An 11,342-nucleotide genomic window follows, 5' to 3' on the forward strand; every position below is an offset into this window, starting at 1 on the left:
GGACTGAGGCCGGCGCCGGGTGGGGGGTGGGGCTGGGGCTGGGACTGGGCTGGCCCAGGGCAGCCCTGTCAAACTAACAATCCCGTGGCCTCTGAGCTGCTTCTGTTCCCCACCTTCCAGGACTTGGAGATGGTGACCCTTGTTGTCCCTGGCTTTAGCAGCAGGGATGGGGCCCAGGCCAGGAGGGCAGGAAGGGCGAGGGCAGCAGAGGCGTCCATGTGGCTCTTACCAGCTTCTGGCACCAGGCGCAGCCAGGCCCCGACTGGACGCAGTCCCGGCAGGTGCTGACCTTGTACTTGGTACATTCCTGAGAGAGGGCTGGGGATACAGACAGGCAGGTGAGTGGCCCCGTGTCCACCCTGGCCTACCGTGTGAGGTGAGTACAGCAGGAGGGTGGAGGGGGCCCTGGGGAGAGGACGGGGCCAGGCCAGCGTCTGCAGCTCTACAGGGGCCCAGGAGGGGCTCCGAGTCGCCCCATGTCGGGGTGCAGAGCAGATACCCAGGAGGATATCAGAGCCACCACCTGCGGCTCTGTGGGGCAGAAGCCAGTGTGGGGTCCTTCCTCGGCCTCCCAGGGAGCGTGCGACTCCGCAGCCCGCTCCTCCCCATCTGGAAACTCCACGTGTGTAGTTACACCCCTCCCCAAACTCACCAGACCCAAGGGAGAGCAGCCCCACCAGGGCGAGCAGCAGGGGGCACCGGCCCAGCATGTCCTGTGGAGGGAGGGTCTTGGTGACTGAGGGGTCCTGTTTGTGGTGCCTTGGGGTGAGAACTGGGCTTAGCCAGCATGTGGCTAAGGGGCTCGGTTACCTTGGGGACAGTGCTCATCGGTGCTGTGGCCCGTGGGACTCTGATGCACCTGTCCTCACCCTTGCTCCCCCAAACCCTGCATCTACCCCTGGCACTCTGGGTGGGGCTCCCCCAGACCAGTGGCCCTGCCAAGCCCCACATCCCCGTCTTCTGGGAGATGGCCCTGTTCCCTCCCCAGAAAGACTGCAATCAGGGCTCAGAGATGTCTTCCCGTTGAGCTCAGAAGCAGAACTCCCACTGGGTCTGGCTTCCTGAGGCGGCAGCAGGAGAGGGGCCACCCCAGCTCCGGCCTCCCGAACCGGCGTCTCCCCACCTGGGACAGGGGGGTCAAGCTGAGGCAGCTGTGTCTGGTCCCACCTTTCCACCCACACCTCAAAGCTGCCCTGTCTGGAGACCACAACTGTGCCCCGACCCTCAACTGACCGGGGCCTTGCAAGGAGCCCTCAGATGGTCCCCTCTTGTGAGGCCACAGCTGCTCCGAGCAGAGTGGAGCAGTCCTCCTGGGATGCCCCAAACCAATGCAGTGGGTGAGCCCGTTGCTGGTTCTGGGGAGGGACCCATTTAAACACCATGCTCTCTCCTGGGCTACCACAGAAGGGCCCCCTCCCCATACAACACTCATGACCACCAGCAGGCGAACTCCTTGGGTCCCAAGTGGGGAAACGGGGGCCCTAGGCAGCAGGATGTGAGCAGGTGTCCCAGCACCTCCATGCACCCCCGAGAGGGGGAGCACAACTTGGTTACAGCAAGACCAACCCACAGACCACAGAGTCCTGACCTTGACCACAGGAAGCAGATGGGAAGGGCCACCACCTCCCTGTCACTCTGACTGTCACCATGCAAGGCCCCAAGGTAACTGGGAGCTGGAGGCTGCTAAGAATAGTCAGCCCCCCCAGCCCCACCCACCCCACAGTGGAGCCAGACCAAGGGTGCATCTGGGAGCGCAGTGGGTAGATGGATGAAGGCCAAGCTCCCGGAGGAGAGGCAGAGCCCAGAGGTGGGGCTGAGCACTGGCTGGGCAGCCAGGCTTCCCTCCATGTGGGAGGCAGTAGCAGAGCCGACCCCCAGCCCCTGCAGCCCCTGGGAGGCTTGGCAGAACCTTCCTGGGTACAAGGGTGCGTCCCTTGCCAAGATTAAGGTTCAAAGCCCTACAGGAGGCTACTTGAGAAGCCCAGGAGCTACTGACCTGCCAGACCTTTGCATCAGAGCTGCCCTTGACCTCCACCCACCCGCTGGGGAGGGTGCTATCGAAACCCAGCAACCTCAGGAAGTGGTGAGTGTCACCAAGTCCCAGTGCTGCCGCGGGCCAACCGCCCGGGTACCACCCACCCCAAAGGAATGCCGGAAACCAGGACCCTAGTTCACCAAGTAGCAAGCTGGGAACTGAGTGGCCCTTGGAGAAACAGGACTGACCCTTCCCCACCTCGCACAGGGCCAGCACACCCCAAGTCCCAGGACCCAGAGGTGGAGGCAGCAGATGGCAGGTTCAAGGCCAGCCTGGGCAACTGGGTGAGGCCCATGGTAATGAGAATAAAAAGAGCTGGGAGGTGGCCCAGGGGCAGAGCACCCCTGGGCTCAGTCCCTAGTACAAAAAAAAAAAAGAAAAAGAAAAAGAAAAAGAAAGAAAGAGGAGGAGGTAAGGAAACTTGAACAAGACCGCAGAGGGCGGAGAGCAGGTGTTAGGGTAGGAGCCTGGTGGGAGGGCTGGACACAGGTGTTAGGGTAGGAGCCTGGTGGGAGGGCTGGACACAGGTGTTAGGGTAGGAGCCTGGTGGGCAGGCTCCCGCTACAGACACAGGCTGGCAACCTGCAGAACCCTAAGCCAAGCTGCCTGAGAAAACCCAGCTCCGCTGGCCCCAGAGAACTTTGCATCGGAGCCTGGCCGGAGGGTCCTGCTCGGAGAAGGAAGCCACCTGTGCTGCCGGGTCAGCGCCCCCCAGATAAGCACGTCAGGTGGGGCCCAGGTGCCGGGAGGGGTGGAGAGGGGAGGAAGCCGGGTCCTGATGGCCTCGTCCCGCTCCCTCATTTGCGATGACAGGTCTCCCCCACCTTTTTTTTTTTCAGTTGTGGTTGGACACAAGACCTTTATTGTATTTATTTATTTTCATGAGGATCAAACCCAGGTCCTCACACCTGCCTGTCCACCTGCTTGTCCTGAGCCCAGGGACAGCCGTTCAAGTGCTCTGCCCCTGAGCCACAACCCCAACCCCCAGGTCTCTCCCCAAACTGGGGGGTCACGATGGCATCTTTTCTGCTTCACACACGAAAGAAGTGGTCAGCAGCTGGCTCCAGGGGCTGGAACACCGATGGGTGGCCACAGGCGCTCTGGGCAGATCTGGGGGGCAAGAGGGCCAACGGGAACACAGGCAGCAGAGACGGTTCCCCAGCCCCCAGGGCGACCCCCAGGTGCCTGTGAGGCGAGAACACGCCGTGAAGTCACGCGGCTGCCGTTTTAGGAGCCACGGTTTCTGACCAAATGGGGGAAAATGAACCTCCAACCCATATTAATCACCATTTAGAACACTCCAGTGAAGACCCCAAGACAGGGAGAGACGTCATCTTTATGAGACAGCCGTCCTCTACCAGCTGAAGCCGGAACCCGGGAGGCAGCAGCCCCACAGCTTTTGTGTGGACATAAAGGAACGGCAATGAACACCTGCAGATCAGTTTTAAGAAATAAAACACTCAGGAAATGGAAGATGTGTGTCTCAGACGAGGGAAAACCCAAGAAGATGGTGGACCCTGAATATGACAAATTTTGTGCATCATAAATGCATAACAGGGGGCTGGGGCTGGGGCTCAGCGGGAGAGCGCTCACCTAGCATGAGCGAGGCCCTGGGTCCGATCCCCAGCACCACATAAAAACAAATAAACAAAATAAAGGTACTGTGTCCAACTGAAAAATAAACATTTTTTAAAAGTTGCATAAAGGAAGCTACTTAATATCTAGTGTAAAAGGTGAAGGGTGATCTTCATCTCTGAAGAGACCTTAGACACTCATAGCTTTTGCACGGGTCAACATATCCTAGGAAAGACCACAGGTGGTGGAAGGGAGAGTCACAAAAGCAGAACCACTCTGGGAAATGAACAGAAGTCACCCTCGCCCACACCGGCCTGCCCACGCAGCACCTGGATCTCGGGCAGCTGTCAAATTGGAGATTTTTAGCCTTTATCACCAACGCCCTGCAGAATCGGGCCCAGCAACAAAACGCATGACCAACGGCTGAGGCCACTCAGGCTGATGGAGGAAAGTGAGTGGGTGGACGGCAGAGGCAGGGGTCATCTCCAGCTCCGAGGGAGGCAGCGAGAGTGCTCCTGATGTTCCCCGCTGTCCCGTCTGGGCTTTCTGCTGTCGGCTTGACAGCCCTGAGCTCCACAGTGCCCAGGGCCCTATTTGGAGTCACTTCCCCAGATTCCCAACCTGCCAGGTTTTTTTCCCTACTGCCCACGTGTTTGGGGACAGTTACATCACGGGGAGGGCCAAATGGGGCCTCAGGGCCCACTGGCACCTGCTCACACACCCCTCGGGGATGGGGCAGCCTGGGTGTCCAGGCTCTTAGCGGGTCATGGACTCTGCCCCTGCTGAGGCCCACAGTCCCCACTCCACCGAGTTTCCATCACACTCCAGATGCTCCAACCTCACACCAAAAGGCCCACACCCGACACCTCGGTGCTTGAAACTCCAGGGGGCGGGACTGTTGCCGCAGGGCTGAGTCCCTGCCCACCCCAGCCCCGAGACTGAGAGAAACCCGAGACCCTCTCCCCGAGCAGCGGGAGCATGCCCTGGGAATGGAGGTCTCAGACTGGCCAGACCAGGGCATCCCAGAGGCCGGCCCTGCCCGACGTCTTTCACCAACAGGAAGTGAGGTCATGGCCAGTCATGGCTGGGGGAGGGGCAAAGGCTGTGAAAGGCCAAGGCCATGGCACTAAGGTCAGGGTCAACTCCAGGCAGGGGCGGTGGTTGTACAGAAATAGGACTGGGCATTACCTGCAGGTCCACCCTGCTGGCTTTAGCCCGAGTTCCCCATGTCCTCCTGGGTGGGGCTCTGTGCCTGCTCCCTATTCTACTGGGAGGACAGGGGACAGCTCTGAGAGTCTCATGAAGAAGCCCGGCCAGGTCTCTTGCTCCCTGACTCTGATCCTTGCTGCCTTGACCCCGGGGGAGGGAGCAGTGTGGACACACCCCCTTTGGAAGGCCTCAGGGCGGGGAGGAGGCCCCCGGGGGTGCGCACAGAGCAGGCCTCACACATCACCTCTTCACGACAGGCTGCTCACGCACAGGGTGGGTTCTGGACACTAGCCCTGTCCAAGGACTTGGGCCACGCCACAGGTCCTGCCCCAAGAAAGGGTCCCTTAGAAAGGCGACTTTCCTGCCCAGGAGCAAAGAGTCATTGCCCCTTGTCCTGGCAAGGACTGGGCTCTGAGCCATGGCCAGAGTGGAGGCAAACTCCTGCCAGGCTGACCACACAGGCCAGCTGGAGAGTCAAGGCTGGCCCCAGCCAGCTAAGGCCCTGTCAGCACCGCCCGCTGCAGCCCAGGAGGCTGGGACAAGGGGCTCACAGTCACCGGCTGCCCGCCCTCAGCCTGCTGCTGCCCCTGCTGTGGAAGGCTCATGGCCCTGCACATTCCAGCAGAGTCCAGGAGGGGACCAGTGGTCCCCCTTGAGATCCAGTTTGTGCAAAGGAGAATGGACACTGGTCACAGTTAGGGCTCTGCCTCCTACCTAGAGGGTGTCTCCGGGGGTCACCAGGGACTGCCGGCCACCCAGGTGCGGGCTCCCTGAGTGGGGCTTCTCCGCAGCCTGGCCTGTACCTGAGGGCGAACCTGGCATTGCCACACCTACACTGGCAAGCCACTGGGGACATGGCTACAGGAGGGACCACAGTCACTGCAGAAAGGGGGGCCTGCAGGGGGCCTCTCCACAGAGCAGAGGCCCAGGCTGCACATGGCCTTCAGGCCTCTCAGCCACCTGTCACATGCAGGACAACACCTGGCCTGAGTGGACAGAGCCGTCCGGGGAGCCCGAGGTGTCCCTGGGTCTCTTCCCCAGGGAAGTGAGACAGCTGGAGTTTGACAACTGGACCACCCCCACTTCACAGTTGGGGAAACTGAGTCCCAGGGGGCCAGGGGTCTGCTCACTCACGCCCCTTCCAGACGGTGAGCACAGAGCCCCTTCCCCTGCCCGGATGGAAGGAGGCTCCTCTGCAGAACTTCCCGTGAGGGGCCTTGCTGCCTCGGGCTCTCTCCCAGGTGGCCCGGGATGACTGTGACTTCAGCCTGCCTGTGTGCCCCTTTCTGTGTGAATGCCACCTGGGGCAGGCAGCCACTGAGCTGAGCGAGCTGGGCTCAGCAGGGGAGTCCGGATAGGAAGCGGGCTTCTCTGCCTCTCTGCTGCCCTCAGAGACTGCCCGTGTGCTCTTGCAGAGACAGCGGCCCTGGTGGCTGGGTGCTCCACCTGTCCTGGTGCCTGAGAGCAGAGACCCAACCTCAGAGGACCCTGGTCTGTCGGATGCCGCAGCCCCATGAAAGTCAGGTGGCCATGGGTCTGGGCCCTGTCGGGTGTCCACCCCTTGGTCCTACTTGGGTTGTGACCCTCAACAGGCACTGGATTCAGGGCCCGAGGCGTGGGCTCAGCCACCACTGCTCAGGGACCTCTGCGAGGGCCTCTTCTGGGCGAAGGACTTCCTCCCTCATCTGAATGCTGTGGGCCAGGCTGGGCCCAGGCGTCACAGTCCAGAGGCTTAGCCCAGACCGGGGGTCCCCCCTGGAACCCCTCCAGCAGTTCCACCTGGAGCCAGGCCCCGGCCGCCCCTCCTCCCGGTCCCTGCCCAGTCTGGCCCCCTCCTCCACGCCTGGGCCAGTGTCACTCCTGGGGAGGTGGGCCACAGCGCGCCTCCCTGCCCACAGCTCCCCCACCCGCCGGGCTCCACCACGGAGGCTCCTCAGTTACAGGTGCCCCTGGCCCTCCTGTAGCTCTGCCCCGGGTGGCAGGCCACCTCCCCTTGCCGGGTCTCATTAAAGGGGCTTGGACTCACATTCCCAGGACCCCTTCCCGCTGGACGCCCTGGACTGGGAGCCTGCACAGGTCCCCAGGGCCCACTCCAGGCCCAGAGTCGCAGGGAGTTGTTCCCCAGGAAGCCAGTACTCGAGAAAAGCCGAGCACTGAGTGTTCCTTAGGACCACCCTGGCCACGGGCCGTACTCACCCACTCTGTCTCCTGGCGGCCTCGGCTCTGTGTAGGGCTGGACTGGCTGGGGCTTGCCCAGCTGCTCGCCAGGCTGGCTCGCGGTCTCCTCTGGAGGACACGGTGAAGGCCCAGTTGTGAGGCGCGATGCTTCCTGTTCTCAGTCAGCTCCTCAGAGGAAGCAGAGTGACATGTGGCTGGTTGCCCCACTGGGGGCCCCTCACCCCAGTTTCTCTGCTCACCTTCTGCAGCAGGCGGGACTAGAGACAGCCCCAAGCAAGGACGGGACCTGCCTGCGTCCCACTGCTGTTGGGAAGTGGAACCCTGTGAACCGGTGCTGGTGACGGGTGGGCGACCGTCTGCAGACCAGCCAGACAGAGGGAGCAGCTCCTCAGCGCTCCGAGAGCACGGAGCAGGAGGAAGGAGGCCGCCGAGCGGGGCCCGGGCAGGGTGGAGGCCGGGCACCAGCCCAGGGTGGTGAGCATGGGCCAGGCAAGAAGCCAGGCAAGAGGGCTCCTCCAGCACAGACTCCAGGAGGGACCCGCAGACGGGGGGGGGGACCCTCGGACGACAGAAGACTCCAGCCCAGAGGCCCCACCGAGGAGGCCACTGGGTGGCCCAGGGCTGGGTGAATCAGTCCTGCACCTGGAACACTCTGCCGATGTCTTATAAGATAAAAGAAAACTAGAGTCTGCAAGCTCTGAGGGGAGGGGAGGGGGAGGGACACAGGAGGACCCCTACACCCACCCAAAACCGTCAGATGGCCTCAGATCACCACCCTCAACCCTTCGTAAAAGATGTACCCTAGACGTAGACAGGCGGGTGAGTGTACAGTGGACGATGAGAAACTGAACCAAAAATAGGTAAAAATCATGAAGTCTATAACCTGCTGGTTTAAAAAATAATGGTAAAAATATCAGCAATCTCGAGGAGCAGAAGGACAGGCGGACGGGCCACAGTGCTGCCCATGTGATCCGGGAGGGGAACAGTACTCATCGGTGGGCATTTTGATAAAAAAAATCTAAGGCTATGCGCACACAATGGTTCAGTCAGGAAAGTACCGGAGCCCGGCTGCGGCTCAGTGTGGAGCGCTCGCCTGGCAGCGTGAGGCGCGGGGTTCCATCCTGAGCACCACATACAAAAGTTTAGCAAATAAAATAGAATAAAGGCATGTGTCCATCTGCAGCTGTCTGCTGAACCGGAGTCAGACCAAGCCTTCATGTCCAGTCTCCTGTCTGTGGAAATAGGCGGCACCGAGGAGCGTGTGACTGCAGGCCACTGAGCTCAGTCCAGGCTGGAGAGGGCCCCGCGAGACAGCCACTGAGGGTCATGCAGAGCCAAGGAGGGGAGCCGGAGGCTTTGCAGGGGGAGTCCCGGGCGGGGTAAGAGACCTAGGGACACATCAAGCAATCACAAACATTGTCATTATTAAGAAGTTGTGGGGCTGTGGCTGGGGCTCAGCCGTGGAGCGCTCGCCTAGCATGTGCGAGGCCCTGGGTTCCATCCTCAGCACCACGTAAAAATAAATAAATAAAATAAAGATGTTGTGTCCAATACAACTAAAAAATAAATATTAAAAAAAAAGAAGTCGTGGCTTTTGCAGGTGAGATACTGTTTGTGGTGTGTGAAGGGGCCCCCATCTTTTAGAGTTATGTGGTAAAGATGTGCTTCCAAACGATCAGGGTGAGCTGGGGTCGGGGAGGGGCGTGGGAGCACCAAGGAGGTGTGCTGGGGACCTGTGTGTCCATCACCCCTTTCCCTCCACTTTCATATGCACGTGAAATTTTTCTCTAGGAATAAAAAAAAAAAAAAGTTTAGCTGGGTGCAGTGGCCACGCCTATAATCCCCGTGGCTCAGGAGACAGACGCAGGAGGATCACGAGTTCAAAGCCAGCCATCTTAGCGAGGCCCCAAGCAACTTAGTGAAACCCTGTCTCTAAATAAAATATAAAAGGGCTGGGGATGGGGCTGGGTGGGTAAGCACCCCTGGGTTCACTCCCCAGTACCAAAAAAAGACCCATTAAGCAAACCCTGACAACTGTGCTGATTTGACACAGCCACAAGCGTATCAGAGTGGGCCTGGGGGACAGGGTTCCCTCTCTAACTTGCAGAACCTAATGTTAAAACATGGGGGACAACAGTAACCAGGTCGCTCCCAGGCTGCCAAGGAGATCTCAGAGACCTCCTGAGAGGGGGGATTCAGACACACTACAGCAAAATGAGCCCTGACCAGGAGAGCACTGAAGAAAACGCAGCACCCTGAAAAGCTGAAGGCGAATGTGGCATAAAATAAGCAAATGCACTGTGGCACGTTCAGGCTGGATTAATGAGCAACATTGACAACGTGACCTGGAGGGAGAGGATCAGGTCATTCATCTCAAAACCACAACATTCAGATTCTTCTCAGATCAGGTCCCACAGCAAAAAAAGGGGAAATAATCCAATTTAATAGTGTGCAAATGATCTGGTCGAACATTTTTTAAAAGAAGACACACAAATGTTTAACAAATATTTGAAAAAGTCCTCAACGTGCCAAATCAAAACCGCAGGGAGCTGTCACCTCACCCCAGTTAGAATGGCTGTCACCATAAAGACGAAAACAAGTGCCAGTTAGAGTGTGGAGGAAGAGGAACTTGACGCACTGTTGGTGGGAAACAACGGGTACTGCCACCGCGGAGGAGAGTAGGGCACTGCTCCAGGCCTGTGAATACAAGGAGCAGTGACCAGCAGGGCCTGGGCAGAACCCCGAAGGGTCTCGGGGCCTCCCAGGTTCACGGCAGCGCTGCTCACAGGGCGTCCAGGCATCCACCCCAGGGCACGAGGATAAGGAGGGCGCAGCACAGGTGCGTGGTGGCAGGTGAAGGACACCTCGCTCAGTGGGACACGTTAGCACAGAGCAACGGACACCAACGTTCTTACTCTTTCTGGAGCTAAAAATTGCTCCAAGGAAACGGAAAGCAGAGCAGCAATGGGCAGAGCTGGGGGAGGCCGGGGACAGTCGGGTCAGGGGCGGCTGGACAGGAGGAATGAGTTCCCAGGCTGCGGAGCGCAGGAGGGTAACCAGGCGGACAATAACTAACTGCCTATTTCAAAACAGCTCGCAGGATTTTCAATGTTCTCAACACACAGAAATGATAAATATTCAAGGGAAATGCCAGTTACCCTGATCCGATTGTCACGCGCTGTGCATGTGTCGAAATACACACTGAACCCCACAGGTGTGCACCTGAAGAATGAAAATATGCAGAGTTTTAAAAAGCCACACGTTTGACCTTTAAAGAGGACCTGGGGGGACTGAGAGCACCCAGCAGGAGGACCTGCTGGGCTGACGGAACATTGCGTGGATCGTGGTCATGATGGCACAGCTCTGCAAACCAAAAAAATCAATGAAGGGCCCTGAAGACGACGCGCGTGGGCACGTGGATTCTGCCTTCAGAACCTTCCTCCTCGAAGTTTAAAATGACTGGTACTTCTGGTGCCCGCTGAACTGGAGCCAGTGTGGGCTACTGGCCCTCCAAGGGCAATCACAGTGGACCCGCCTCACAGAATAAGATAACGGACAGCCCAGGCGATAATCAGAGCTTGGGAAAGGGCTGATACGGTGGCGAGAGCACTGTTTCTTCCCCTGCCGTAGTGCCTGGCTTAGATTTACAGCAGCACTGGAGGTCTGACCAAGAGAGGCCCTCCTTCCTGACCAGGGCGGCCAGGGGCTCCCTGAGGCTGGAGTGCATGGGGGAAGCCCCCGTCTTAGTTTCCTTCTCCTGGTCGACCCCAAGGCAGAATCCTGACCCACAGCTACAGCAGAGAAGGACAGCAATAGTCACTTTATCCCAGAGGTGAACCAGTAACAGGAAGAAGGGCAAGGAGGCTCACGCCCTGCGTTGTGGGCGGAGGACCGGGCGAGGGTCCTCAGAGCCCCAGGAGTGTAGGGAGGGTGGTAAGGAGGAGACCGGGAGAGGGAACCAGAAGGCTGTGTACAAGTTCCAGGCTCCCTGAGCTGGGCAGGTGTGGAAATGACCCAAGAGCTTTGAGAACTGCTGTGGGGCGGGCCTCCGCCAGGGTCGCAGACTGCACCAGAGGGATTCAAGTGTGAGGTGGACACAGACACACTGCCAGGCTCTGAACTCACCCTGAATCACCGCCCCCGAGAGGCAGGTCTGGACCTGTGGCCCAGCCTAACCAGACTGATTGCCAGAACAGAACGATCGATGCCGTCCCGAGGATCCTGATGACCAGTCCCTTTGAATGACGTCCAGAGTGCCCAGACCACAGCTAGGACTGTTCCAACAACGACAGAGAAAACCCAGAGGCCTTGTGAGAGAAAAGATGACCGACAGACACCAACATGC

At 59.2% G+C, this 11,342-nt stretch overlaps 1 protein-coding gene across 1 annotated transcript in view; it reads right to left on the reverse strand.

Annotated features, from left to right (window-relative positions):
• Window positions 1-7,253, reverse strand: part of Itgb2 (integrin subunit beta 2) — a 26,760-nt gene extending 19,507 nt beyond the window's left edge. The window contains exons 1-3 of the mRNA XM_015478853.2: window positions 7,016-7,253; window positions 653-713; window positions 230-318 (exon numbers count right to left, since the gene is read on the reverse strand). Coding sequence (XP_015334339.1) covers window positions 230-318; window positions 653-710 — 147 coding nt within the window. The 5' untranslated portion in view covers window positions 711-713; window positions 7,016-7,253. The remainder of the gene's footprint in view (window positions 1-229; window positions 319-652; window positions 714-7,015) is intronic.
• Between the last annotated feature and the right edge of the window lie 4,089 nt (window positions 7,254-11,342).

Source organism: Marmota marmota, unplaced genomic scaffold (assembly GCF_001458135.2).
Source record: "Marmota marmota marmota unplaced genomic scaffold, marMar, whole genome shotgun sequence".
Lineage (NCBI taxonomy): Eukaryota > Metazoa > Chordata > Mammalia > Rodentia > Sciuridae > Marmota > Marmota marmota.